This window comes from Micromonas pusilla (assembly GCF_000151265.4).
Source record: "Micromonas pusilla CCMP1545 genomic scaffold MICPUCscaffold_1, whole genome shotgun sequence".
NCBI lineage: Eukaryota > Viridiplantae > Chlorophyta > Mamiellophyceae > Mamiellales > Mamiellaceae > Micromonas > Micromonas pusilla.
The window spans coordinates 747,355-770,681 of record NW_003315882.1 but is presented as its reverse complement, the minus strand read 5'-3'; the positions used below and the strand labels follow the sequence as shown (position 1 = coordinate 770,681).

Below are 23,327 nucleotides of genomic sequence, written 5' to 3'. Positions count from 1 at the left end.
AGTGGAAAATAAACACAACACAGCAAACAAACACAACCTCCCGTCATTCCGTGGAGATGTTCAGCGAGATGTCGAGCGCCATCACCGAGTGCGTCAACGCGCCGGACGAGATGAACGTCACCCCCGTCTGTCCGATCGCGTGCACGGTGTCCAACGTCACGTTCCCGCTCGCTTCGGTCTCCACCTTTCCCGCGATCTTCTTCACCGCGGTCGTCATATCCTCGAGGGACATGTTATCGAGCATCACCCGAGACACCGCGGACGTGTCGAACGTCTCGTCGTCGATCAGCGACAGGATCTGGTCCACCTCCTCGAGCGTCCTCGTCTCCACTTCGATCTTCGCGGGGGATTTCGTCTTCGCCAAGTACGCCTGCGCGTTCGCGACCGCGGATTTGATCCCCCCGCTCGCGGCGATGTGGTTGTCTTTGATCATGATCATGTCGAAGAGGCCCATGCGGTGGTTCTTCCCGCCGCCGATGAGCACCGCCCACTTGTCGGGCAGACGCAGTCCGGGGACGGTCTTCCTCGTCTCGAGCATGAACGCGGGCGCGGCGGCGTCCGCCATCTTCTTCGTGAGCGTGGCGATCCCGGACATCCGCTGCATGAAGTTCAGGACGACTCTCTCCGCGCGCAGGATGCTGTGCGCCTTGCCTCGCATCTCGCAGAAGATCTCCCCGCGCTCGATCGTGTCGCCGTCGACTTTCGCGAATCTCACCTCGACGTCGGGATCGACCGCGCGCAGGATCATCACCGCGAGGTGCTGCCCCGCGAGGACGCCGTCCGCTTTCGCGAGGAGCGTCGCCGTGGACACGGTCTCGACGGGGATCGTGCTCAGCGACGAGATGTCGCCCACGTCCGCGACGTCCTCCTCGAGCGCGAGCTTTATCGCGTCCTCGATGCTGTAGGTCGGATGATGCGGCGCGGGGATCGGAGGCGCCTCGAGCGCGGCGTCGGACGCCTTGCGCATCGCGACCGCGCGGGCGGAGACGAGGCGGCGCGCGGGAGGAGCGCGCGCGGAGGTCACGCTAGTGGGGGTCGTGCGCGGGGCGATCAGCGGAGACGCCATCGCGGTGCCGTCGGAGTGGTGTCGTGCGAGACGCGAGCGGCGGCGGCATCGAGAAGCGACAGTCGACGGCTCCAAACGTCGTTTAGTCGCGTCGCGTCGCCAGAAGCTTAAATTTGGTTTCAGACTTTCAGTTTCCAAAGGGAACTTTTGAAGGCAGTTCAAAGGTGCGCGTTGATAGTTGACCGTATGTTTTTTCTGAGTTCAAAAATCCGGCGCGCATCTCCGCCGCGTCGCAGAGCAGCACGCTCCCCCGCGCGCGCACGACCCCGCCGCGCACGATGGCGTCCACGATCGAGGAGCAAATCGAAGCGAAACGGCGCAAGCTCGAGGCGAAGATGACCGGCGGCGCCCCCCCCTCCGCGGTCCCGTCCGCGGTCGCGCCTCCCGCGCCCGTCGTCGCGGTCTCGACGCCGACGCCCGCTGCCGCCGAGCCTCCCGCGGCGGCGTCCGAGGAACCCGCGAACCCGTTCGTGTGCGACGCGAACGACGTCGTGACGTTCCGCCTCGTGTCCTCCGCGGAGGAGATGACGACCGCGGAGGCGTTCGAGCCGGAGTTCACGCACCAGATCTTCCGCGAGGATGAGACGATCTTCGGATACAAAGACTTACGCGTGAACGTGTACGCGACCGCGGGGACGTTCCGCACGTACGTCGAGGTCACGTACTCGGAGAAGGTCAAGTCCACGCTGAACCCCGCGGACGACGTCGTCGCCGCGCTGAGGAAGCACTTCGGGGACGAGATGCTCGTGGACAGAGACGCGTTTCTCGCGGCGCTGGCGAAGGACGCGTCGGCGCCCATCCCGGGCGGCGGCGGCGAAGTCGTCTCGCGCTGGACCGCGGACGGCGACGACGAGCACGAGTGCACCGTGCGGGTGTTCAAGCTCGCGGACGAGGACGTGTACCCGTGGCACGCGCGGTTCGAGCCGTTCACGCTGTTTTACATCGACGGCGCGTCCGCGATCGACACCGAGGATGAAAAGTGGCTCTTGTTCGCGACGATTCGCGCGAGCAAAAAGAACCCGAACGACTGGACGCTCACCGCGTTCGCGACCGCGTACCAGTTCTACGTGTACCCGGACAAAACGCGGACGCGGCTGTCGCAGATCGTCGTCCTCCCGCCGTTCCAGAGGAAAGGCCTCGGCGGGAAGATCCTCGAAGCCATGCGCGTCAACGCGGCGAGCAAAGGCCACAAAGACGTCACCGTGGAGGACCCGACGCCGCAGCTGCAGCGTCTGCGCGACGTCAGCGACGTCCGCGCGCTGATCGCGATCCCGGAGGTGATGACCGCGGTGCAGCGGTGCGCGGCGAAAGCGTCGACGCTGAGCGACGGCGACGGTAAAGCCGGGATCGCCGCGCTCGAGCTCCCGAGCGACGTCGCGGAGCTCGCGCGCGCCAAGCTGTGCTTGTGCGCGCCGCAGATGCGACGGTGCTGGGAAGCGCTGCTCTTCATGACCGCGAAGAAGGCGGGGGCGCCGGATACGTCCCCCGCCGCGCGCGCGTTCACCGAGCTCGTCGTGAGGAGGTTGAAGGCGCTGCACTGCGCGGACGCGAGAAGGGACGCAGGCAAGAAGCGGGTGTACCCGACGGCGGGTTCAGCTGTCGGGTTCGTGATGACGTTCGGGTCCGGCGCCGGCGGGCAGGGCGTGGACATGGAGGAGGACGCGGAGGGTAAGGCGGACCCGGCGGAGGTGTTGGCGGAGTACTTTCACGAGACGATGAGCAACTTGAATTGGCTCGCGTCCGCGGTGAAGCTGTGACGAGACAGAATCTTGAAAATGATGTCTTCGATGAGTGATGACTCGCCGAAACCCCACACTATCATCATAATTCCATCGCGCGCCCGCCGACTCATCAGGCCAAACCGCGAGCATGAAGCTTAATATCGTCAAGCGCAATGGAAAAGAGATGTTCGCGGGCGGCCTCGACGTCCCGGACGACGCGACGACGGACGACCTGAAGGCTGTCTTCGCGAAAGCCGCGAAGAAGCATCAGACGAGGCAGCGCTTCACCCTGCCGATTCCCGCGGGCGCGGACCCCAAGAAAGTTCGCGGCACGCCATTAGACGCGGGGAAGTCGCTGTCCAAAGACTACGGCCTGAAAGACGGCAGCGTCGTCGTGTTCAAAGACCTCGGCCCGCAGGTCCCGTACGCGGTGGTGTTCCTCGCCGAGTACGCGGGCCCGATGCTGTGCTACCTCCCGTTTTACTTTTTCCGATCCGCGATCTACGCGTCCACGAAGAAGTACCCCGCGACCGCGCCGATGCTTCAGGTCCAGACGCTCGCGATGGTTTTCCACACCGCGCACTACCTCAAACGCATCCTCGAGACGCTGTTCGTGCACCACTTCTCGCACGCGACGATGCCGATCTTCAACTTGTACCGGAACTGCGCGTACTACTGGGGATTCGCGGCGATCATGTCGTATTTCATCAATCACCCGGCGTACACGCCAGTCTCCGAGACGCAGATGAAGGTCGGGTTCGCGGTCTCCGCGCTGATGCAACTCGGGAATTTGCACTGCCACGTCTACCAGGCGTCGCTCAGGAAGGACGGGAGCAAGGAGTACAAAGAGCCGAAGGGAGGGCTGTTCAGATTCGTCACGTGCGCGAATTACTGCTGCGAAATTTACCAGTGGGTCGGGTTCAACGTCGCGACGCAGAGCGCGATGGGCTGGCTGTTCGTCGCGTGCGGGGCCGCTCAGATGATGGACTGGGCGAACGCGAAGCACAAGCGCCTGAAACGGTTGTTCCCCGGGTTCAGGAGGCCGTTCAAGCTCCTCCCGCCGTTCTACTGAGCGAGCGCGAGGAGCAGACTCAAGCGTGTACACGTACCGCTATCAAACCGAGAAGACGTCGTGTTATAATACTACTGCACGTCGTCACCGTCTGCCTCGCCACCTTTCCCTCGCGCTCTCAGGCCGCTGCGCGAGCAACAGCGCGTGCGGCGCCACGTCCGCCTCCGCCGCAGCCTTGTCCAACCTCGCGAAAAACGCGGTCGTCTCCCTCAGCGCCTTGTCCGCGAGCGCGAGATCGTTGTTATCCTGCACCTTGATCCTCAGCAGCGACCGCAACTCGACGCACGCCGCCGTCATGCGCTGCAGCGTCTCGAACGACACCGCCTTGTCCATCTGCACCGCCGCGCTGACCGGGTCCGTGGGGACGCCACCGCGCATGAGAAGATGCCCGAACACGTTCTGCGGCTCCACGCGAAGTCGCTTGGACGTCTGCTCCACCTTCTCGAGCAAGTCGGACATTCGCGCCACGGCGGCGCGCGCGCTCGCGAGCTGCTCCGCAGACGCCAGAGACCCCATCCTCAGGACGAGCTCAGCCTCGTCCAAACCGTGGACGACCGGGTGGCCGCTCGCAGTCGTCGCCGCGGCGGCCGCGGCGGCGGCTTTCTTCGCCGCCTCTTCCGCCTCCGCGCGCGCGAACGCCGCGGCGTGCTCCGCCGCGCGTCTCGCCGCCTCGGCGTCTTGCGGCGCGAGGTTCGTCTTCGACTTTGAAACCGAGCTCGAGCTCGACGACCGCGGCTTGACGTTCGTGACGCTGCCGAGTCGCGCGACCATCGCGGCGGCGGAGGACGCGGCGGCGGCGCGGCGCGCCTCCTCCTCCTCCGCGGCGCGCCTCGCCTCCTCCTCCGCGGCGGCGATCGCCTCCGCGGTCGGCGGCGCGTCCACGCTCGCGGACGTCGACCGTCGGTGCCGTCGCAGCCGGTTGCGCGCCTCGATCGATCGCGTCGCCCACTTGTTGTCCGATTTCGGCCGCGCGGCGTCGGCCGTCGCGGCGACGCGATCGGGGGACGTCTCCTTCAGCTTCATCGGCGTGACCGTCTGTATCGGCTCCGCCGTGGGCTCGTCCGCGGCGTCGTCCGCCGCCGCCGCCGCGGGAAGTTCATCCTCCTCCGCGGCGACGACGCTCCGCGCGGCGTTGAGGCGGTTCCGAAACGTCTCCTTCTTCGGTTTCGGCGGTTCCTCCGACGCGGCGGCGGCGGCGGCGGCGGCGGCGGCGGCGGCCGGCGCCGTCGCGGGGGGTTTAATCTTCGCCGTCTTCGCCGCCGCGCCCGCGGGCTTCGACTTCGCCTTGACCGCTCCCGCGACGCGCGTCGGCTTCGGCGGCGGTTTGTACCCCGCGGAGACCGTGGGCGCGAGCTTCGCGCTCTGACTGAAGTTTGGCCTGGACGACCCGATCACGCCCGCGCCCGGCGCTCCCTTCGCGGACACCGGGCGCGGGACCGATCCGAAGCTCGAGCTCGAGCTCGGGTTCGGGTTCGCCGACGTCGGCGTCTTCCCCGCCGCCGCGTCTTTTCTCGCTTTTCCAGACGCGGACGACGGACGGAGCGGAATCTTCGACTCGAACGCGGCTCTCGACCCGGGATGGGGCCTGCCCGCGTCCGCGTCCGTCGCCTCCTTCATCGCTTCGGCGTCGTCTCCGCGCGCCGCCTTCGTCGCGACCGGCGCGGGAGGGTCGTCCAGCCCGGGAAGGTCGATCTCGTCGTCGTCGTCGTCGTCCGACGGCGACGGCGCGGGCGCGATCGGAACGACGTCCGCGCGCGCGTCCGGCTCCGGCGTCGCCTCGATCACCGCGCGCACGTCCATCCTCTGGAACCCTTTCCTCTCCCGAAGCGCCGCGAGCCCTCGTCCTTGCGCGCTCGTCGGCGTCGCGCCGTTCGCGCTCGCGTTCGCCACCGCCCTCGTCTGCGCGGCTTTCATCGATTTCCGAAGCCCCGCGAGCGTCTCCTCCTCCGCGTCCTCCTCCTCCTCCGCGGCGATCGATCGACTCGCGGACGCGTCGTACCGCTTCCCCCCGCGCGCGTGCCCCCCTAACGGGACGTTCTCGTCCGCGGACCCCGACCCGGACCCCGACGAGGACCCCATCTCGTCCATCGCCTCCCTCGGCGTCGTCGCGCCCAACCCTTGCCCCAACGTGGAGACCCTCTCGGACGCGGACGACGCGCGCGCGCGCGACGGCGCGATCGCGTCGCGTAACGACGCGGACGACATCCCTAACCCGATGAGACCCGCGGCGGCGGAGCCCGGCCGCGCGCCCAGACCGCTCAAACCCGGGGAGGACGCCAGAGGAACGTACCCGGCGGACGCGATGGAGGAAAGTCCTCGACTCGCCGACCCGGCGGCGCTGACCGGGCGCGAATGCAGCGACGAGCTCACCGGTCGCGAGTCCCCGAGCACCGGCGGCGCTATCGACGGCAACCCGGAAATGTGCTCGCTCCAGCTCACCCGCCGCGAGAACGGCTCGCCCGCGCCGCCGGCGGCGCCTTGTTCTACCCTCGGCTGCTTGCGCTCTCGAAGCGCGGCTAACCCGCGCCCCGGGGTGTGCGTCCGATTCTTCAGCGCGCCGCCGCCGCCGCTGCCGCCTTGCTTCCTCAGGTCGTCGCGCGACCCTTCCCTGGACATCGACGACGTCGACGGCGAGCTCGTGGCGAGCCCCGCGAGCTCGTCCTTGTACACGTTCGCGTCGAGCACCGCGTCCAAGACGGAGTCGAGCGAGTCCTTCGATTCGCTTCGCGAGTGGTTCGACCCCGCCGCCGCCGCGCGAGGCTGCCTCGCGCGCGCGTCGACGGCGTCCTCGTCCTCCTCCTTGTCGTCCTCATCCTCCTCGTCGCCGCCGCTGTCTTGAATCTTAGGGAGAATGGGCATCGAGTTCGGGGGCGGGAACGACCCCGTGGGGGTGTCGTACCCCGTGCCGCTTCGACCGTCCGACGGTTTCGGCGGCGACGCACTCACCTCCTCTGGCGCCGCCGCCCTCGGCTGCGGCAGCGTCGACAGCAACGACGCCCTGAGCGCTTGCAGCTCTCTCGCCATGGGCCCTGGCGTCGCCGGCGTCGCCGGCGCGGACGGCGGCGCCGTCGCGGGTTCGTCCGGATCGTCGGCCTCGGCGCCCGTCTCCTTCGCGGCTCGAAGTTCCCTCGCGCGCTTCAACGTGAGCGGGCCGCCCCCCGGCGTCCTCGGCTCGTCGTCGTCTACGTCGTCGAGATCGTCGTCGCGCGCGATGAGGATCGAAAGCGGCGACCCATCGTCCACGGTCGCGGGCCGGTCGTCGACGTTGACGTCGACGCGTTTCGTCGGAGACGGCTCCGGCGAGGGATCGGGTTCCATCGGCCCTCGCCTCGGCTTCGCGACGACCGGCTCGAACCGCGCAGGCGCGCTGGACGTGTCGTGGCTGATCACGCGTCGGTTTACGTCCGGGTCGTCGTCCCAAGGCTGCGGCGGGGACAGGGAGGGAGAGGGGCGCGTGGGAGTCGTGAGCGAAAGCGGCAATCGAACCGTTGTTTCGTCGGGGCGCGGATCTCGAGACGTGCTCGCGCACCTCTCCGCCTCCGGGGCTCTGCGCGGTCCTCCCCGCCCCGCCGCTCGAGCGTCGCCGCGGCGGACTCATCGCCGCCGTGGAATCGATCGCGCGCTGCAGTTCGGGGTCTATCGGTGCCGCAGATCCCGGACCGGTGCTCGGCAGCGCCCCCACCTCCCCGGGCTTACTCGAGCACGAGCCCATTCCTAAGACGTCCGTCAGCGCCCCCGAGGACGTCGGGTGCGTCACCGTGGAGATCAATGGGTGCACGTTCACTGAAGTTTCCCGTGTCTAACGATTTCGGCGACGACTGAGACGCGCGCTCCGTCGTCGCGGGCGCGTCCGTCGCCGCGCTGTCCCGGTCTAGGTGCGTGAAGCTCTCGGGCCGCGGAGGAGTTCAAAGTAAAAAAAGACTCGGTTGTTGACTGATGCATGAGTCATCACGGCGTACTGTACGTGTATGGCTAACAAGTGAGGGCTACGTGTATACTGTACGTACGACGACTACACGTAGATATTGGCAAAGATACCGTTACTGCACGTTCGCGCATGTTCGCCCCGCCCGCCCACTCCCAACAGCGCTCCGAGTGCCGTCGGGAGGAAAAGAACCCGTCCGTCCCTCTGGAAACGCGCCCGCAGAGCTTCAGCACGCGCCCGCGCCGCACGCCGCGCGCGGGTGCGTCTCTTTCCCTTCTCGAACGTGAGTTCGCCCAGCCCGCGGGACGACCACACGTAATTCGTCGCCACCACCGGTCCGAGACTGAAGACCGCTCGACCTTATCCCCTTCTTCGCTCGTTTCGCATCGCAGCGGACGCGTCGTTGACTTGGTGAGATGATTCAAGGCGCCATCGGCGCGCTCGGCGCCGCCGGGGCCGCGCACGCGATCGCGCGAGGCGTCGCCCCCGGTTCGCGGAGCCGCGGGGCGAACATTTTCTTCTCCATCATTCCTGTTCCCGAGCAGCTGTACGCGCGGTACAAAGACCTCGAGCTCATCGCGTCGAGGCGAGTCATCATTTACGCGAGCTGGATCTTGTACGGCGCCGTCCTGATATCGTTCGCGGGGTTGACGTACATGTATTTCGTCCAAGAGCTCAATTACGTCAAGATCAGTCCCGGCGAAGCGACCATGGCGGGGTACGAGTGCGTGCCGCTCACCGGGGATGAATTCTACGGCAACACGTTCACCAAGGCCGAGTGCGAGAAGAACTGGCGAGAACCTTCCACGGAGTCGGTCGATTTCTCCTCGCGCAACATCGCGCAGGACTTCAGCAAGGACCCTCAGGTGCGTTCTATACACTGGATGCGCTGGTCCCCATGCGACCCAGTTCGCGTGGTGAACGCCATTTCTTAGTCTAAGGACTTTCATTTCCTGGCGTTTCTCTCCGCCCACCCCTCGCTTTCAATCCCGACACACCGCGATGTCTTTCAACTCCAACTGACGCCTTTAAATTCCACCCCGACATCGCTTCTTATGGAATCGCCCTCAGTTGGGATGGACCACCGCCGACGGCGTCGGAAAAGTCGTGTACAACCCGTTCGCGACGCAAAAAACCGAAGGACTCGCCGGGGATGAAGAAGGCAATTACATCCCGTTCACTGGTGAAGGAGGAGGAGGAGATGGACATTCAAGCAGTCGCCGCCTCCTCGCAGGCGGTGGACCGGGGTCGGGCGGAGGTAGTGGGAACGATTGTGGCAGATCATTTTGTTCAAATTTCAATGTCGGGTGGCACGGCGACGACAACGTCAACTCGGTCGCGCGCATGTCGAACGGCATGTACATACGATGGGACAGTCGTACTTCGAAGAACTTCATCGGAATATGCGCGCCCCCGCAGGATAGCTCAACCAATCAAATCAAACTCGGCAGCAGTGATACTCAGGTGACGGCCGATTGCACGACCTCTACGGCCACCGCGGATTGGATACAGATGTTCAAAGACCTCATGACCACGTACGACGCGATCAAGTGCCATTACACGATTAGAAATCCCCCGTACGTGTGCTCGAAGAGCGAAGGCAACGATTGGCCGATGATCCTGGCGCTCGCGAATAACACGGCCGCGCTCCTGTACACCTTCCTCGCGATCGCGCTCATCAAGGCCGTGAAAGGGACGCCCACGGAACGCGGCGAGCTCAAACACTGGGTGAAAAAACTGCCGCTGCCGCCGGAGATGTACAACGAGCGTTATGACCTGACGTTCGTGACGAGCGATAGGACCGCGGGGATCATCTCCTTGTTCCTGTACGTCGTTTCCGGCGTCTCGTTCGTGTATTTCTTCTTTTTTTTCTCCGACCCGGGTAATTACGAAATTGGGGTGCTTCTTTCCGGCGTGCACGAGTTAGACGGATACGATTGCCGTCCCACGCAACCGCACCAAGGATTTTATACTAACCACACGTATGCGGAATGTCTTACGAAGATACGAGACGTGAGCTTGGACACGGTTTCATTCGCAACCATAGAAGCCAGAGACGAAACGAACTTAGGGACACGGGTCTACAATTCTCAGTGGCTGCCTTTCAAGGAGCAAGATCCAGGTAAAGATTATATGCTGGATGATTTCAGCGGACCGCCGCCGTTAATCCCGGGGTCGATTTTCGAGGACATGACGAAGCCGAGTGAGTTTGCGACGTATAACCTTGGGAGCACCGGTATCCGCGCGTGGGAGGCGGCTGGGGAGATCCAGACGTGGCGCTCGACGGATAAAGGTCTTAACGCGACCGCGTTCGTCACGCGCACTAGCAGCTCGTGGGACGCGTCCACGAAAGCGCAAGCGGTAGAGATTTGGGCGAAGATGAAAGAGCACGCCGGAGACAAAATTTGCGACTACACGAAGTCACAGCCGCCGTATGTGTGCGACGAAAAATTCGAAAAATTCAGCTCAGATAAGATTCTCAACGCGGCGGCGCTCGCGTTCGGGATGGCGCAACTCGTGTACGCGGTGCTCAGCAACATCATCGTGATACTGTGCGCGGAACGAAACCGAATGAGCCAGCGACCGATCCGTTCGTTGAAGCCGGATCGCACCTGGTTGTCTCGGATCCCCGTCATCGAGAAATTTTACGAGCTCAACGCGTTGGACTTGATCTCGACTCCCAAGGTCGTTTTCATTACGTTCTTGACGATGTGTATCCTAGGCGCGGCAACGTTCGCGTGGACGTATTTGTTATACTCCGCGAAGCGAACGACGGAAGTCGTGGCGCTCGACGGGTACAAACTCGACGGGTACGTATGCCAGCCGACGATAACATCAGAGTCCGGATATGGACCGCAGACCGCGGGACTGCCGCCTTGGTCGATCCCAGAGTGCAAAGCGAAGCTGCAGAAGCCGGACAGGATTAACACAGGTTTACTCGATCTCAAGAAATTCACCGGGACGACGTACGATACCTGGACGAAAGGGTTTGGAGGATGGACATGGGGGCCGGGCGGAACGACTGCGGGTAACAAGATCAAAATGCAGGTCACCACGAATAAATACTCCACCCCATACGATCACATCGTGAAGCTCCGACCGTGGGGGCGCGAGTACCAGAGCATCGACTGGTATCCCGGTTGCACGTCAGATTGCGAGCCTCAGTGCACATTTGCTTACGACATCTCCGGCACCGGTATCGTCGGCATAAGCGGGAACATTCAGGACGATTGGCCCCAGAAACACTTCAACTGCAAACACAACATGACCGCCGGCGACGGCTCCTCCAATTTCGACGCGTGGTTCACGAGTTACTTGAACGCGAAAGCGTCGTCGTTTAACACCGGGACGTGTGCCCAGGACTCAGGGACGGCGAACAATCGGGCCATCACATCTAACGTGTGCATGAATCTCAAAGCGGACCCCATCGACGGCGTGCACGTGCACTACGAAAACCAAGACTCGAAAAACGAAGACGCGGTGATCGCGTTGTTCACGCAGATTTACGACGAGCTCGGCGAAGACAACTTGTGCGCGTGGGTGAAAGCGATGACCCCGCAGGCGTGCTCGCGGGAAGTCGCGATGCCCCTCCTCGAGGTTCTCGGCATGGCGTTCGGGAACGCGGAGCTCGTCGTCATGGTCTTCATCACGCTCGCGCCGTTATTCATCATGCAGTGCTGCGGCGTGAAGAGCACGTACCGGGACAAAGAAGGCGCAGAGCACGCCCCGGCGCCCGTCGGGAACAAGGTCGCGCCGGCGCAGACGCAGCGACCGAGGCTGATCTCCGCGCCGGCGTACGCGTCTGCGCCGCCGCAGACGATGTTCACGCCGGACGAGAACGAGGATCGACAGTTCGAGGACCTCGCGCCAGAACACCAACGCTTCGCGGGTGCGTTGATGGACGTGCGACGCGTGCGGTCGCGGAAGGAATCCTCGTACTAGCGATCGCGAAGGCCTTTCCACGCCCGATCATGTATACGAAGGTAAGTTGTTACCGAAGGTATCTGATAGCATAGTACGAAAGTACTTTCGTACGAAAGTACGAAAGTACTATGAAGGTACAGTAGCCCTACACTACTGTACGAGTACGAGTACGTTTGTGTACTTCTCGCGAAAAGGGAGGCGAGAGGGCGAATGATTTGGTTTCTGTTAATCTGTATTAACTCTACCACTCGCCGAACCCCGTGGGCTTATCCTCGTCGAACCCCGCGGGCTTATCCCACGTCGTGTTCCCGGTGACCGTGTTGTAGTAGTACGTGTACCCGTCCGGGGACTTGTGCGCCTCCCACACCGGCATCACCTCGCCGACGACGCTCTCGCCCTCGCCGTCGCCGCTCTCGTCCTCGGCGACCCGACCCCACGAAGAGGCGCCGCGCTCGTCCTCCGCCGACGCCGCGGGCGCCGCGTCCTCCGTCGCGCGTCCGTACCCGATGTCCTCGTCGTCGATGTCCGCGCTGAAGAGCTTCTTGATGTCGTCCATCTTCGCGCGCAGACGTTCGCTCTCGGCCTCCTCCTCCGGGTCTTCCCCCACGTCGTACGACTCCTCCTTGCTCGCGTCGGGGGCGTTGAAAAGATCCTCCAGCATGTTCACACCCTCCGCGCGCGCGTCCACGAGGTAAAACAGATCGTTCAGCGCGCCCGCGGTGAGCGCCCGCTCTTCCTCCGCGATCGCGCCGTCGCCTTCGTCGCCGTATCCCCCCTCCTCGCCGTCGCCGTCGCCGTCGTTGTCCCTCGCCATCTGCGCCGCCGCCGCCGCCGCGGCTTTGTCCACGCTCGGCGCGTTCTTCTCCTCCTCCAACGTCTCCCAGTTCGCGATCTCGAGGTCGAGCATGATCTGGTCGACGACGTACTCCTCCTCCGAAGTGCACACGGTCGTCACGACGCCGTTCGTGGTCGATCCGATGCGCCTGCACCGCCCGGCGCGGTGTAAATAACTCGCGGTGGACGACGGCGCGTCGAGGCTGTACACGAAATCAACCCCGGGCATGTCCAGCCCGCGCTCGACCTCGGGGGTGCACAGCAAGATCGTCGTGAGCTGGTTCTTGAAGTCTTGCATGACCCTGATCGCCTCCTTGCCGTCCGGCAGGAGCACCGCGAGCTTGTGCTTCCCCCACAGAGACTTACGCAGCGGTTTCGCCGCCGCCATGGCGGCTTCCGCCGAGGGCACGAACACGATCGTCCGCGGCGGCGGCGCGTCCTCGCCCGCGATCCTCACGTCCCTGCGAATCTGCCTCGCGAGCGCGACGAGCTTGCGCATTCTCGGGACGACGAGCCGCCGGTGCGAGACCGACGACGGGACTCTTCCGGGGTTCCCCATGGACACGACGAGCGGCTTGGTCTTCATCAAAGCTTTCTCCTTGCACGTCGAGATGACCTCTTGCGGGACGTTCACGCCGCACAGGACAACCTGACGGTCCTCCATCACGAGCGGGTACGGGCTCGGTTTCAACAGCGCCGCCATCTCGCCCGGGTACTGCTCGAACAGCTGGTCCGCCTCGTCCACGATGATCGTCGACGCGAGATCCACCTCGAGCTTCCCGGAGAGTTTCATCCGGCACAGAAGCTCGGGGGTCCCGACGACGATCTCCGCGACGTCCGCGAACCCTTCCATCTCCGCGTGCGACTCCTCGAACACACCCACGGCGGAGATCCCCTTCGGGCCTTTGTAGTTGAATATGTTCCCCGGGTCCCCCGGGACGCCGACGTTGACGTTGCCGCCGAACATTCGAAACGCGAGCATCACCGTCTGGATCGTGAGCTCCCTCGACGGGACGACGACTAAGATCTGCAGCATCCTTCGCGCGGTGAAGTCCATGTTGTCTATCGCGGGGAGCAGGTACGCGAGCGTCTTTCCGCTCCCGGTCTGCGCCTGGATGACGACGTCTTTCTTCTTGCGGAACGCGATCGACGCGCGTCGCTGCACCGCCGTCGGGTATCGGAATCCGAGCGACTCGGCGCGATCGGCGACCCACTCCATCATCCCGAGCGCGCGCCAGTCCAGGATCTCACCCGCGGGCTCGTCCGCGGTGCCTTGCAGCTCCTTGAGCCGCGCGCTGAGCTTCGCCGCGAACGCGTAGTCCTCCACCGCGATGCTCCTGGACAGCGCGGTCGTGAGGACGTTCTCGTCCGCGGACGCGAGCACCGCCGCGATTTCGGCGTCCGTGAGGCCGAGGCCGACGTTCTCCACGGGCTCGGGGTCGCCGCCGATGTACGTCCCGTCGTCCGCGAAGGCGCGGAGACGCGACGACGCGCGGCGCGCGCCCGCGGGGAGGACGACGCGGACGCGCGACGACGAGGAGGATCCGGTGTTCCGAGATCTTCCACGTTCGACGCGTTCTTCGGTGGACCGCCCCACGATCGCCGCGGCGCGCGGCGCCACGGCGAGCGCGGGACGCGCGGACGACGCCATCGCGCGAGCGCGTGCGACGAGTGCGGGCGCGACGGACTCGAGGACGACGCACTCGAGGACGCGGCGAGGGTGGCGAGAGGGCGTGCGAGCGCGGTATGGTCCGCGGCGACGACGACGAACGGTGATGACGCGTCGTTTCGAGCGTGACAGGTGGCGCGAGCTGACCGGCGGTGAGAGAATTTGGCGGGTAAAAATCGATGCGTCTAGGCGCTACCCGCGCCCGCTCCCGCCAGCACTACCCGCACCCGCTCCCGCCGCCGCCCTTCCCGCCGCCGCGGATCTGATCCTCGTAGTCTCCGCGCGCCCACGCCCTGAACTCGTCGAACATCTGCTTCGGCTTGTTCGGCAAGTTCTCGATCGCGTCGAAAATCTCGAGCAGATCCGCGTTCGGATCCTCCAACCCTTGCTTCGTCGGGATCCCTCGGATCGGCGCGAGACGCTTCCTGACCGCCGTCGTCGTCGCGTTTATCAACCGCTTCTCTCCCAACCGGAGCTTCGCCGCGGTCATCTGCCGCTCGCTGATGTTGGTCTCTTTCAACTGCAAAAGTTCAAACTCCTCGGAGGAGTTCTCGTACTCCGCGAGCATCTCCCTCGCGTCCCCCATGAGCAGCTGCAGGATCTCGTACTCGTTCATCGGGCTCACGATCCGATCCTCCTCGAACGACACCGTCATCAGCTCGCTCGGCTCTTGCACGCGCGCGAACCGCATGTACGCGAACAACTGCAGCGGCATCCGATCCGCGAACACCGGGAACGCCTGCGCGTCGGCGCTGTACCCCATGCCCTCCAAAATCTGCTTCTTCGCGGCGTACAGCTTGTCGCTCATCACCGTGGACGTCACGAACGTGAGGTAATCCCCGACGTGCGCGCCGTTCACGCGGCCGGTGCTCAGGAAAAGATCGCCCGCGTTCCTCCCGAGCGCGTCCGCGCACACCACCGGCGCGGTCTGCCTCGCGTCGTTCGCGCTCACGACCGCGACGCACTCCGTCGCGGCGTCGTAGTCGACGACGCCGACGGCGGCGTCGAGCCCGCGCGCGCCCGCGTCCGCCGCCGCCGCCGCGGGGTTCACCCCCGGCGGCGGCGCGCCGACGACGGGCAGGAGGTCCACGAGAGGCACGAGCGCGTACACGTTCGCGGCGTTGAGCCACACCGCGCGCGCGAGGACGGTCGCGAGCGCGTCCGTGAACGCGAGCTCGGTCAGGAACTCGTACGCGTCCGCCGGGTACGCGTCGGCGTCCGCGGCGATGGCGGCGCGAATCGACGCGTACTCCTCGCGCGCGTCCACCGCGCGTCCCACCGCCTGCTCGCACGTCGGCGAGCCTTTCAAGAGCGACCGAATCTCGCTCTCTTCCCACCGCAGCGGGTGATCGACGGTGCAGCCCGTCGGGAGCGTGTTGACGTAGGGCGCCCAGTCCGAGAGCGATCCTTTCGCGCGCTCGCAGCAGAGCCACAGCGCGAGGCCGACGAGCTCGCCTCTTCCCGCGGCGAGCCCGGCGACGATCGGGTGGTCGCTCACGTCCACGCTCGTCACCGCGAGGTTCTGCGGGATCTCGAGGAGGGGCTCGCCCGCGCGGACGTCCGCGACGAGCGTCGGGACGGCGCCGTCGCCGAACGTGACGAGCTTCGCGGAGGAATCCGCGAGGCCCTTCTCGACGGTCAGCCACGCGACGAGCTCGCGCGCGACGGCGACGTCGACGCCGGTCACCGCGGGCGCGACCGCGACCGCGGCGGCCGCGGTCGTCGCGTCGCCGCGGCGGCGGCGCGGCGGCGCGCGCGCGGTCGCGACTCGAGCGCGCGAGGGCGCGGACGCGGACGAGCGCGTCGACGTCGACGCGGCCGCGAGCGGAGGCGTCGTCGCGGAGGCGCTCATCGCGCTCGCCGCCGCCGACCGGAAGGAGACGCGAGGAACGACGCGCGCGTGCGCTGCGGGTGCGCGGAGATGGGAACGCGCGATGCGGCTCGCGTCCCGCGCGCGAGAACGTGTGTCGGCGCGACGACTGGTAGGTAGATCTCGACTTCGCGAGGCGATAAGCAGGACCCAGCCCAGATCGGCCGACACCTGACAGCTGTGCGAATTGAAAGCGAAGTCGGTGAAAAAATCGCCTTGAGTGGTCGGGCGGCAGGTTCGAGCGCGGCGATCAAAATCATCTTTCGAAGGTCGTAGTTTTTTTTCCCGCCGCCCCGGGCGCCACTTCCGCCCGCGCTGGCGCACGCTGCGACCACCCGAGAGTGATATGCACGTAGGATCAAAGCGCCGTCGGGCAGATCCGCCCGCGCGCGAAACGCCGGATGGCGCCTCGGGCGACCTCGCCGCGCGCGTCAGCGAACTGGAAAGCCGCGCCGCGCGCGTCACCGAAGTCGAACGAAAGCTCAAAAAGCTGAAGAGAAAGCTGAAAGACTCGAGGTCGCTCCTCGGGCACAAGGTGGACGAGCTCATGCACAAGGAGGAGGAGCTCGCCGCCGCGAAAGCGACGATCGCGGCGTACGCGAAGATGCACCCGACGTTCGACGCGAACGATGACATCGCGAGCGTCGTCTTATCGCACGTGACGGACGTCCGAACGCGCCTCGAAGAGCGCGAAGCCGCGCGCGAGCCACTTCTGGAACGACTCGCCGCGGACGCGACCGACGTCTTCAACGCGCACGTGCTCTCGCGGCTCGACGGTGGCGACCTCGCGATGCTCGCGCTGGTGAGCCGGAGTATGCGCGGCGTAGTCTTCGCGTCGTCCGTCGGCGACGTGAGGGACGTCGCGGCGGTGAGGAGAGAACTCGCGTGGGCGCCAAACTTCGTCGGGTCGGTCAGCAGGTTGACGTGGGCGAAGGAACAAGGATGTCCGTGGGACACGAGGACTTGCCGCGTTGCCGCGTATGGCGGCCACCTGGAGGTGCTGCAGTGGGCGCGCGCGAACGGCGCGCCGTGGGACGAGGATACTTGCGCCGATGCCGCGGAAGGCGGCCACTGGGAGGTGTTGCAGTGGGCGCAAGCGAACGGATGTCCGTGGGACGAGAGGACTTGCGCCTTCGCCGCGGAACACGGCCACCTGGAGGTGCTGCAGTGGGCGCGCGCGAACGGCGCTCCGTGGGACGAGATGACTTGCGCCAATGCCGCGCTAGGCGGCCACCTAGGGGTGCTGAAGTGGGCGCGCGCGAACGGCGCTCCTTGGGACGAGAGAACTTGCCACCTTGCTGCGATAGGCGGCCACCTGGAGGTGTTGCAGTGGGCGCGCGCGAACGGCGCTCCGTGGTGCGAGGGGACTTGCACCGGGGCCGCGTGTGGCGGCCACCTAGGGGTGCTGAAGTGGGCGCGCGCGAACGGCGCTCCTTGGGACGAGAGAACTTGCCCCGATGCTGCGATAGGCGGCCACCTGGAGGTGTTGCAGTGGGCGCGCGCGAACGGATGTCCGTGGGATGAGGGGACTTGCGCCGCAGCCGCGGGAGGCGGCCACCTGGAGGTGCTGCAGTGGGCGAGCGCGAACGGCGCTCCTTGGGACGAGAGAACTTGCGCCAATGCCGCGAGACAAGGCCACTTGGAGATGCTGAAGTGGGCGCGAGCGAACGGCGCTCCGTGGGACGAGTGGACTTGCGCCAATGCCGCGTGTGGCGGCCACCTGGAGGTGCTGCAGTGGGCGCGCGCGAACGGCGCTCCTTGGGACGAGTATACTTGCACCCTTGCCGCGCGTTTCGGCCACCTGGAGGTGCTGCAGTAGGCGAGCGCGAACGGCGCTCCATGAGACGAGCGGACTTGCAAGTCTGCCACGGGTGAAGGCCACCTGCAGGTGCTGCAGTGGCTGCGATTGAACGGCATGCTGTGGGTCGAGTGGACTTAAACAGAGGAGTGGCCGCACGTGACGGAGTGGCTGCGAGCGAACGGATGTCCGCGGCGCTAATAATGTGACGACCAGAGAACGTACTCGTAACGAACGAACGAGCGATTGTACGAACGAACGCGGACGCTCGGAGAAAGCGCCGGCCCTCCGCCACGGCAGACGCGTGAACTAGCTAGACGACTTCGACCTCATCACGTTCGAATAACGACGAAAGACAGACGCATACTACGCTATTTCACCCCCTCTCCCCCCCCCCACGCGCCCGCGCGCACCTCGCGCAGACGCACTTAAACCCGAACCCCGCGAGCGCGGCCGCCCTCGCGGAGACGTCGGCGTCCACGTCCACGTACGCGTGCGTCAGCTCGTCCCCCGGGGCGATCGCCCTCTTCGCTCTCACCACAGCGCGCACGCCGCCGCGGCCGGCGCCCGCGTCCTCGAACGAGACCTCCGCGCACGGCTCGCAGCTGTGGTTCATGAGGCATACCAGTGGGAAGACCCCGACGCCGTCGTACGCGGCGGGGGGGGGGGGGTCGGACGACGGGGACGACGGGGCCGCCGCCGCCGCCGCCGCCGCCGCCGCCGCCGCCGCCGGTTTATTCGCGGCGACGACGACGCTCAGTTGGTTCCTCGACAGCAACCCGACGAGCTCCGACACCGCGCGCGTCGCGTCCCCACCCAACACCGCGCGCTTCGCGTCCTCCGCGCACGTCCCGTCCCTCGCCGCGGCGTCCAGCGCGTCCGACACGAGCGTCGCGTACGACTCCAGCCGCGCCGCCGGGAGCGACGACGGTCCGCGGACGAACCAGTGCGCGCCCGCGCGTCGGAGGAACCCGCCGCCGCCTTCGCCGGGCGGCTCGCGGCCGTCCTCTTCGGCGGCGTCCTCTTCCGCGCGCGCGACGCAGCGCGCGACCGTCTCCGTGAGCAGCGCGAGGAGGCCGTCGCCGTCGTCGTCCTTCGCGCACGCGAGCTTCAACGCCGCGACCGGGTGCGAGTACGACTCGAGCGGGCCGACGCACGCGATTCGATGCCCCCCGCTCGAGAAGTGCTCCGACGCGCATCGCTCGTCGCAATACGTCACGCCGCAGCCTTGCGCGCACGCCGTGGGCGTGGGCGTCTCGTCGAGGAGGGCGTGGCAGCGCGCGCACGCGCGCGCGCTCGCTACGTTCCGCGGGTCTTGGACGAGCAGCGCGGGGATCTCGCGGAAGACGACGTCGTCTCGAGCGAACGCGCGCGTCGAGAACAGCGCGCGCGCGCCGCCGGTGGCGCGACGGCACTCCCCGGCGCGGACGCCGCCGCCGGCCGCGGCGCAGAGGTCGTCGAACGCGCCGGGGGGAGGCAACGGCGAGTCGTCCCACCACGCGGTCATCGCGGGGGGCGCGCGCGCGACGCGTCTGCGCGTGCAGTCTCGGCTCGGTGCCGACCCGACCTCGAGGAAACTCTGAGCTGAAGGCACATTTTCAAATTGACAACGACGACGCGCGGTGGGACGGGACGGGGACACTCGCGCGCGCGCTGACACGCTCGAGAGGGGTCGCCCTTCGAAGGCACGCCGTCGCCGTCGCCGACGCGCTCGCTCGCACGCCCTTCGCGCGCGGACACCGCCGCGGCGGCGTCGCGGACCGCGTGTTCCGACGACCTCGAGATTTGCGCGGGAGCGAACTGTAACAATCGAATAATCCATCCCCGCGCCCGCGACGATGGAGAAGTCGTTCTTCGACCACAACTGGAACGCCAGGAACGGGCGGATATCCGAAGCGTTCGAACGCGCGGGGAAGAAGACGGACGCGCCGGTCGACGACGCGAGCGCGCGAGCGAAGCCGCCGGGCGCATCGACGCTCCTCGACAAAGTCCTCGGTCCGATCAACAGCGCGAAGAAGTGGCGAGGCGGCGCGGTTCAAAAGCTGAGCGCGATGAAGAACGCGCCCGCGCCCGCGGTGACGTCGCCGCCGCGTCTGTCGGACGCGCTCGCTCGCTCGCCCGCGCGCGCGAGCGTCGCGCGCTCGCCGCCTTCGTCCGCGCCGGGGACGATAGACGCGGCGACGAGAGAACGCATCGAGCGTAAAAAACAAGAGGCGCTGCGGAAACTCGCGGCGAAAGCCCCCGCGCCCGGTCCGGTCGCGACGCCGAGCGCGCTGTCGCCGCCGCCGTCCGGGGCGACGCGACCGAACCCGGGCGGCGGCGGCGGCGGCGGCGGCGGCGGCGGCGGCGGCTCGAACGAGAGGATGATCGCGTTCGGCGGCGGCGGCGGCGGCTCGAACGAGAGGATGATCGCGTTCGGCGGCGGCGGCGGCGGCGGCGGCTCGAACGAGAGGATGTTCGCGTTCCAAGCCGCCGTCGCGAAGAAGACGCCGCCGCGGCCGACCTCCGGCGGCGGGCCGACCCCCACCCCCGGGTGGGACGCGAAGGAACCGGACCAACCGTTCACGATCGACGTCGAGCTCGCGGGGGACGCGCGCGGGTCTGGGGGAGTCGAGGCGGACGTCGTCGTCGTGCGCGCGAAATCGTTCCCGGGGTACCCGGCGCACGCGGCACTGATGAGCTTGCCGAAACGAGACGGTCTGTGGCGGAACCTCGTCGAGAAGGGCGAGCGCGCGCGGTGGGAGATACGACCGACGTCGACGTACCGCGCGCTGTTGGACGCCGCGCACGCGCAGCCGTTGCTTCTCGTGGAGGACGTCGTGAGCGGGAAGCTGCGCGATTTGAGGGAGAAAATCGAGAGAGGGGAGAGGGCGTTGCTCGACGCGATCGCCGCCGCGGACGCGGACGCCGTCGTCCTAACGGAAGAAGCGAAGGCGTTAGTCGCGACCGCTCTGGAACACGACGACGAGAAGAATACGGAGGGCGGTAAGAAGAAGAAGACCCGCGGCGGCGGCCGCGGCGGGCGCGGCCGCGGAAGGGGCCGGGGGAAGGGCCGCGGAGAAGGCCGGTCCTCCTCCGACGCGTCCGCCGCGCCGTCGTCGTCCTGGGGCTCGAATCCGTGGACCGCCGCCGCGCGCGCGCGAAACGAGGAGATCGGCGGGTTAAACGTGGACGACCTCGTCTCCGCGATCTCGCTTTGCGCGCGAAACATGCCGAGGAGGGTGAGCCCCGCGACGGCGTCGTTCGCCGACGCGTGCGCGGTCCTGAGAGAGGTGCAAAAGGCGCACGGCGTGGATTTCGGCGTGAGAGCCGAGGGAGATTTCACGCTGCCTCCGCTCGTGTCTCGCGCCGCGCAGAGAGTCGGGTTTCCCGGCAACTTCGCCGCGAGAGAGGCGACGCTGGCGGTGACGTCGAAAGGCGGGACGCATCGGTCGTGGGCGAAGCCGCCGCCGGCGGCGCCGGCGCGCGCCGAGGACGTCGTCGACTTGTGCGGCGAGGAGGAGCAGAACGACGGCGACGGCGACGACGACGGCATCGTTCACCTCGATCTCACCTCTGAAGAGGACGAGGAGGAAGAGCGAGACGACGACGACGTGCACGTGTACGCGCACGAGCCGCGGGAGGAAGACGCCGTGCGAGCGCGCGGCGCGTCCGGCGTTCAGATACCAACCGTCGGACGCGACGCGCGCATCGCCGCCGTCGCCGCCGCCGCGAAGGAGCTGATCGAGACGCGAAAGTCGCTGCGACGGTTAGAGCGCGCGATCAAGCCGCCGAGCGTGAAGCGCAAGAGGACGGTGTCCTCTCATCCGCGGTGGGTGGACCAGAGCGGCGGCGGGTACGGCGGCGTGAACTACGCCACCGGCGCCGGGATGGGTTGGGAGGGTCAAGGGACCAGGTCCATGGGCGTCGGCGTCGAGCACTTCTACGAGGGGTTCTGAGAACGCGGGGGGTGGTTAGGATAGCAGTAGACGACGCGAAACGAGCGCGAGTATATAGTCGATGTAACGGAATAGTGCGCGCGTGCGATGTATTTTCACAACTTGGGGATAACTTTTTCGTTACATCCTCATCAAAATTTATTCACTTATTGACCTTACTCGTTATTCAGAGGCGCGCGAGCGCACCCATCATGACAGAACCAAGGGTGTTTGCACACCGCTTAGTAGAAGCCGAAGCCGGACGCCGCGTTGGTGAGGACGTTGGCGTGGACCGGGTCCGCGACGTGCGCCTGCCAGTTGGCGATGGGGCCCTCCTGGGTGGCGAGGCCCTGCATGATGCAGCCGAGCCACGCGAACATGGAGAGGCGGCAGTGCTTGAGCTCCTTGATCTTGAGCTCCTCGAGGTCACCGGACTCGGCGAGGCCGAGGGGGTCGAAGCGGCCACCCGGGGAGACGTCACCGACGGTGAGCTCATCGAAGACCGGGTCGGAGAGGCCGGTGCGGTACGCCTCGGCGAGGCCGACGAGGACGACCTCAATGATGAGGACGTTCCAGAAGGACGGGTAGCCGGAGCCCTCCGGGGCGAGGGGCGCGACGGCGCCCGGGAACTTGTCCGCGACGGCGGTGCAGTCGTCCGGGGTGCAGAGGGTGCCCGCGGTGAACCAGGGGATGCCCGTGCCGTTCTCCGCCGCCCACGCGCCGGTCACGCCGAGCATCGCCCAGCGGCCGTGGATGACCTCACGCTCGGCGTTCTTCTCGGAGCCGAAGGGGATGATCGGGGACTCGCCGCCGCCCGGGTAGGTGCCGAACTCCGGGTAGATGTCCGCCTTGACGACGGTGGACACGGACTTGGCCTGGAACAGCGCAGGGAGAGAGAGAGGGGGGCGGACGGTCAGTTTCTGATTCCGTATCGTATCTCGAGTATCGCGGAACTCCGGAGTAGATCGCGCGACGAAAACCGCGCGCGACGCCGCGCGCGCGATGGAAAAGAGCCGCGACGACCGCGAGAAGGATGCATCATCGCTCAATGCGCATGATTTTTCCGTTTCGCGCTCGTCGCGCCCGCGCGCGCGTCGCGATCCCTCGCGAACGCGCGCGCGTGAACTTCTCGCGCGATCGCGTTTGGGTTCCCGCGAATCCGCGCGGAAAAAACACCGGAGAAGCGCGCGCACGCACCGTGACCTTGGTCGCCTTGAGAGCCGCGACGGAGCCGGTGAAGGAGGAGGCAATGCAGGCCATATTTAAAGTTTTGTTATGTGATGTGAAGTGTGGGTGTGTGTGCTGGAATGGCGTCCGCGGCGACGTCGCAGCGCTTTTCATATCTCGACGCAGTGCGTTTCGATGATTTTTAACGCCCTGTGAGTCGCTCGCTGGCGATCGAATCTGAATGTGGATCTCACGAACTGAACCGGCCGATTCCAGTCGCGATACGGGCGAATGAAACGGGCTCTGCGCGATCGCGAGTGGTCGTCCGACCGCGCATATGGGCAATCAGTTCGAAATTGAGCGT

General features: G+C 66.4%; 11 protein-coding genes across 11 annotated transcripts; 5 read left to right on the top strand and 6 right to left on the bottom strand.

The window, feature by feature from the left end:
• Positions 1-43: 43 nt before the first annotated feature.
• MICPUCDRAFT_30783 (uncharacterized protein) lies at positions 44-967 on the bottom strand (the record flags this gene model as incomplete). The annotated part of the gene is made up of 1 exon (XM_003054898.1): positions 44-967. One exon carries the CDS (start codon positions 965-967, stop codon positions 44-46), a length of 924 nt encoding a protein of 307 aa, XP_003054944.1.
• Positions 968-1,344: 377 nt separating this feature from the next.
• Positions 1,345-2,823, top strand: MICPUCDRAFT_50150 (uncharacterized protein; the record flags this gene model as incomplete). Its single annotated transcript, XM_003055431.1, has 1 exon — positions 1,345-2,823. The coding sequence occupies one exon, from the start codon at positions 1,345-1,347 to the stop codon at positions 2,821-2,823; it is 1,479 nt and encodes a 492-aa protein (XP_003055477.1).
• Positions 2,824-2,916: 93 nt separating this feature from the next.
• MICPUCDRAFT_49391 (uncharacterized protein) lies at positions 2,917-3,942 on the top strand. Its single transcript, XM_003055430.1, has one exon. The coding sequence runs from the start codon at positions 2,936-2,938 to the stop codon at positions 3,857-3,859; it is 924 nt and encodes a 307-aa protein (XP_003055476.1). The 5' UTR covers positions 2,917-2,935; the 3' UTR covers positions 3,860-3,942.
• A 1-nt stretch (position 3,943) lies between these two features.
• On the bottom strand, positions 3,944-6,064 carry MICPUCDRAFT_61314 (uncharacterized protein; the record flags this gene model as incomplete). The annotated part of the gene is made up of 2 exons (XM_003054897.1): positions 3,944-4,936; positions 5,084-6,064. The coding sequence occupies 2 exons, from the start codon at positions 6,062-6,064 to the stop codon at positions 3,944-3,946; spliced, it is 1,974 nt and encodes a 657-aa protein (XP_003054943.1).
• A 2,136-nt stretch (positions 6,065-8,200) lies between these two features.
• MICPUCDRAFT_50147 (uncharacterized protein) lies at positions 8,201-11,958 on the top strand (the record flags this gene model as incomplete). Its single annotated transcript, XM_003055429.1, has 2 exons — positions 8,201-8,650; positions 8,856-11,958. The coding sequence occupies 2 exons, from the start codon at positions 8,201-8,203 to the stop codon at positions 11,724-11,726; spliced, it is 3,321 nt and encodes a 1,106-aa protein (XP_003055475.1). The 3' UTR covers positions 11,727-11,958.
• Positions 11,275-14,193, bottom strand: MICPUCDRAFT_50146 (DEAD/DEAH box helicase; the record flags this gene model as incomplete). Its single annotated transcript, XM_003054896.1, has 1 exon — positions 11,275-14,193. The coding sequence occupies one exon, from the start codon at positions 14,191-14,193 to the stop codon at positions 11,950-11,952; it is 2,244 nt and encodes a 747-aa protein (XP_003054942.1). The 3' UTR covers positions 11,275-11,949.
• A 186-nt stretch (positions 14,194-14,379) lies between these two features.
• Positions 14,380-16,063, bottom strand: MICPUCDRAFT_50145 (methyltransferase; the record flags this gene model as incomplete). Its single annotated transcript, XM_003054895.1, has 1 exon — positions 14,380-16,063. The coding sequence occupies one exon, from the start codon at positions 16,061-16,063 to the stop codon at positions 14,429-14,431; it is 1,635 nt and encodes a 544-aa protein (XP_003054941.1). The 3' UTR covers positions 14,380-14,428.
• Positions 16,064-16,427: 364 nt separating this feature from the next.
• Positions 16,428-17,900, top strand: MICPUCDRAFT_50144 (uncharacterized protein; the record flags this gene model as incomplete). The annotated part of the gene is made up of 1 exon (XM_003055428.1): positions 16,428-17,900. One exon carries the CDS (start codon positions 16,428-16,430, stop codon positions 17,898-17,900), a length of 1,473 nt encoding a protein of 490 aa, XP_003055474.1.
• Positions 17,901-18,255: 355 nt separating this feature from the next.
• On the bottom strand, positions 18,256-19,386 carry MICPUCDRAFT_50143 (uncharacterized protein; the record flags this gene model as incomplete). The annotated part of the gene is made up of 1 exon (XM_003054894.1): positions 18,256-19,386. The coding sequence occupies one exon, from the start codon at positions 19,384-19,386 to the stop codon at positions 18,256-18,258; it is 1,131 nt and encodes a 376-aa protein (XP_003054940.1).
• Positions 19,387-19,717: 331 nt separating this feature from the next.
• Positions 19,718-21,817, top strand: MICPUCDRAFT_50142 (uncharacterized protein; the record flags this gene model as incomplete). The annotated part of the gene is made up of 1 exon (XM_003055427.1): positions 19,718-21,817. One exon carries the CDS (start codon positions 19,718-19,720, stop codon positions 21,815-21,817), a length of 2,100 nt encoding a protein of 699 aa, XP_003055473.1.
• A 92-nt stretch (positions 21,818-21,909) lies between these two features.
• On the bottom strand, positions 21,910-23,096 carry LHCP2.6 (prasinophyte specific chlorophyll a/b-binding protein, chloroplast precursor). The gene is made up of 2 exons (XM_003054893.1): positions 22,994-23,096; positions 21,910-22,671 (listed from the first exon to the last, which is right to left on the bottom strand). The coding sequence occupies exons 1-2, from the start codon at positions 23,054-23,056 to the stop codon at positions 22,039-22,041; spliced, it is 696 nt and encodes a 231-aa protein (XP_003054939.1). The 5' UTR covers positions 23,057-23,096; the 3' UTR covers positions 21,910-22,038.
• Positions 23,097-23,327: the final 231 nt, after the last annotated feature.

What these genes read in the sequence shown, in the direction of transcription:
- MICPUCDRAFT_49391 (XM_003055430.1), top strand. Translation starts at nt 2,936, where the DNA reads ATGAAGCTTAATATCGTCAAGCGCAATGGAAAAGAGATGTTCGCGGGC.
- LHCP2.6 (XM_003054893.1), bottom strand. Translation starts at nt 23,056, where the DNA reads ATGGCCTGCATTGCCTCCTCCTTCACCGGCTCCGTCGCGGCTCTCAAG. An exon ending in TCAAGGCGACCAAGGTCACG is followed by an intron (nt 22,672 to 22,993) that starts GTGCGTGCGCGC and finishes GCGCTGTTCCAG; the next exon opens with GCCAAGTCCGTGTCCACCGT.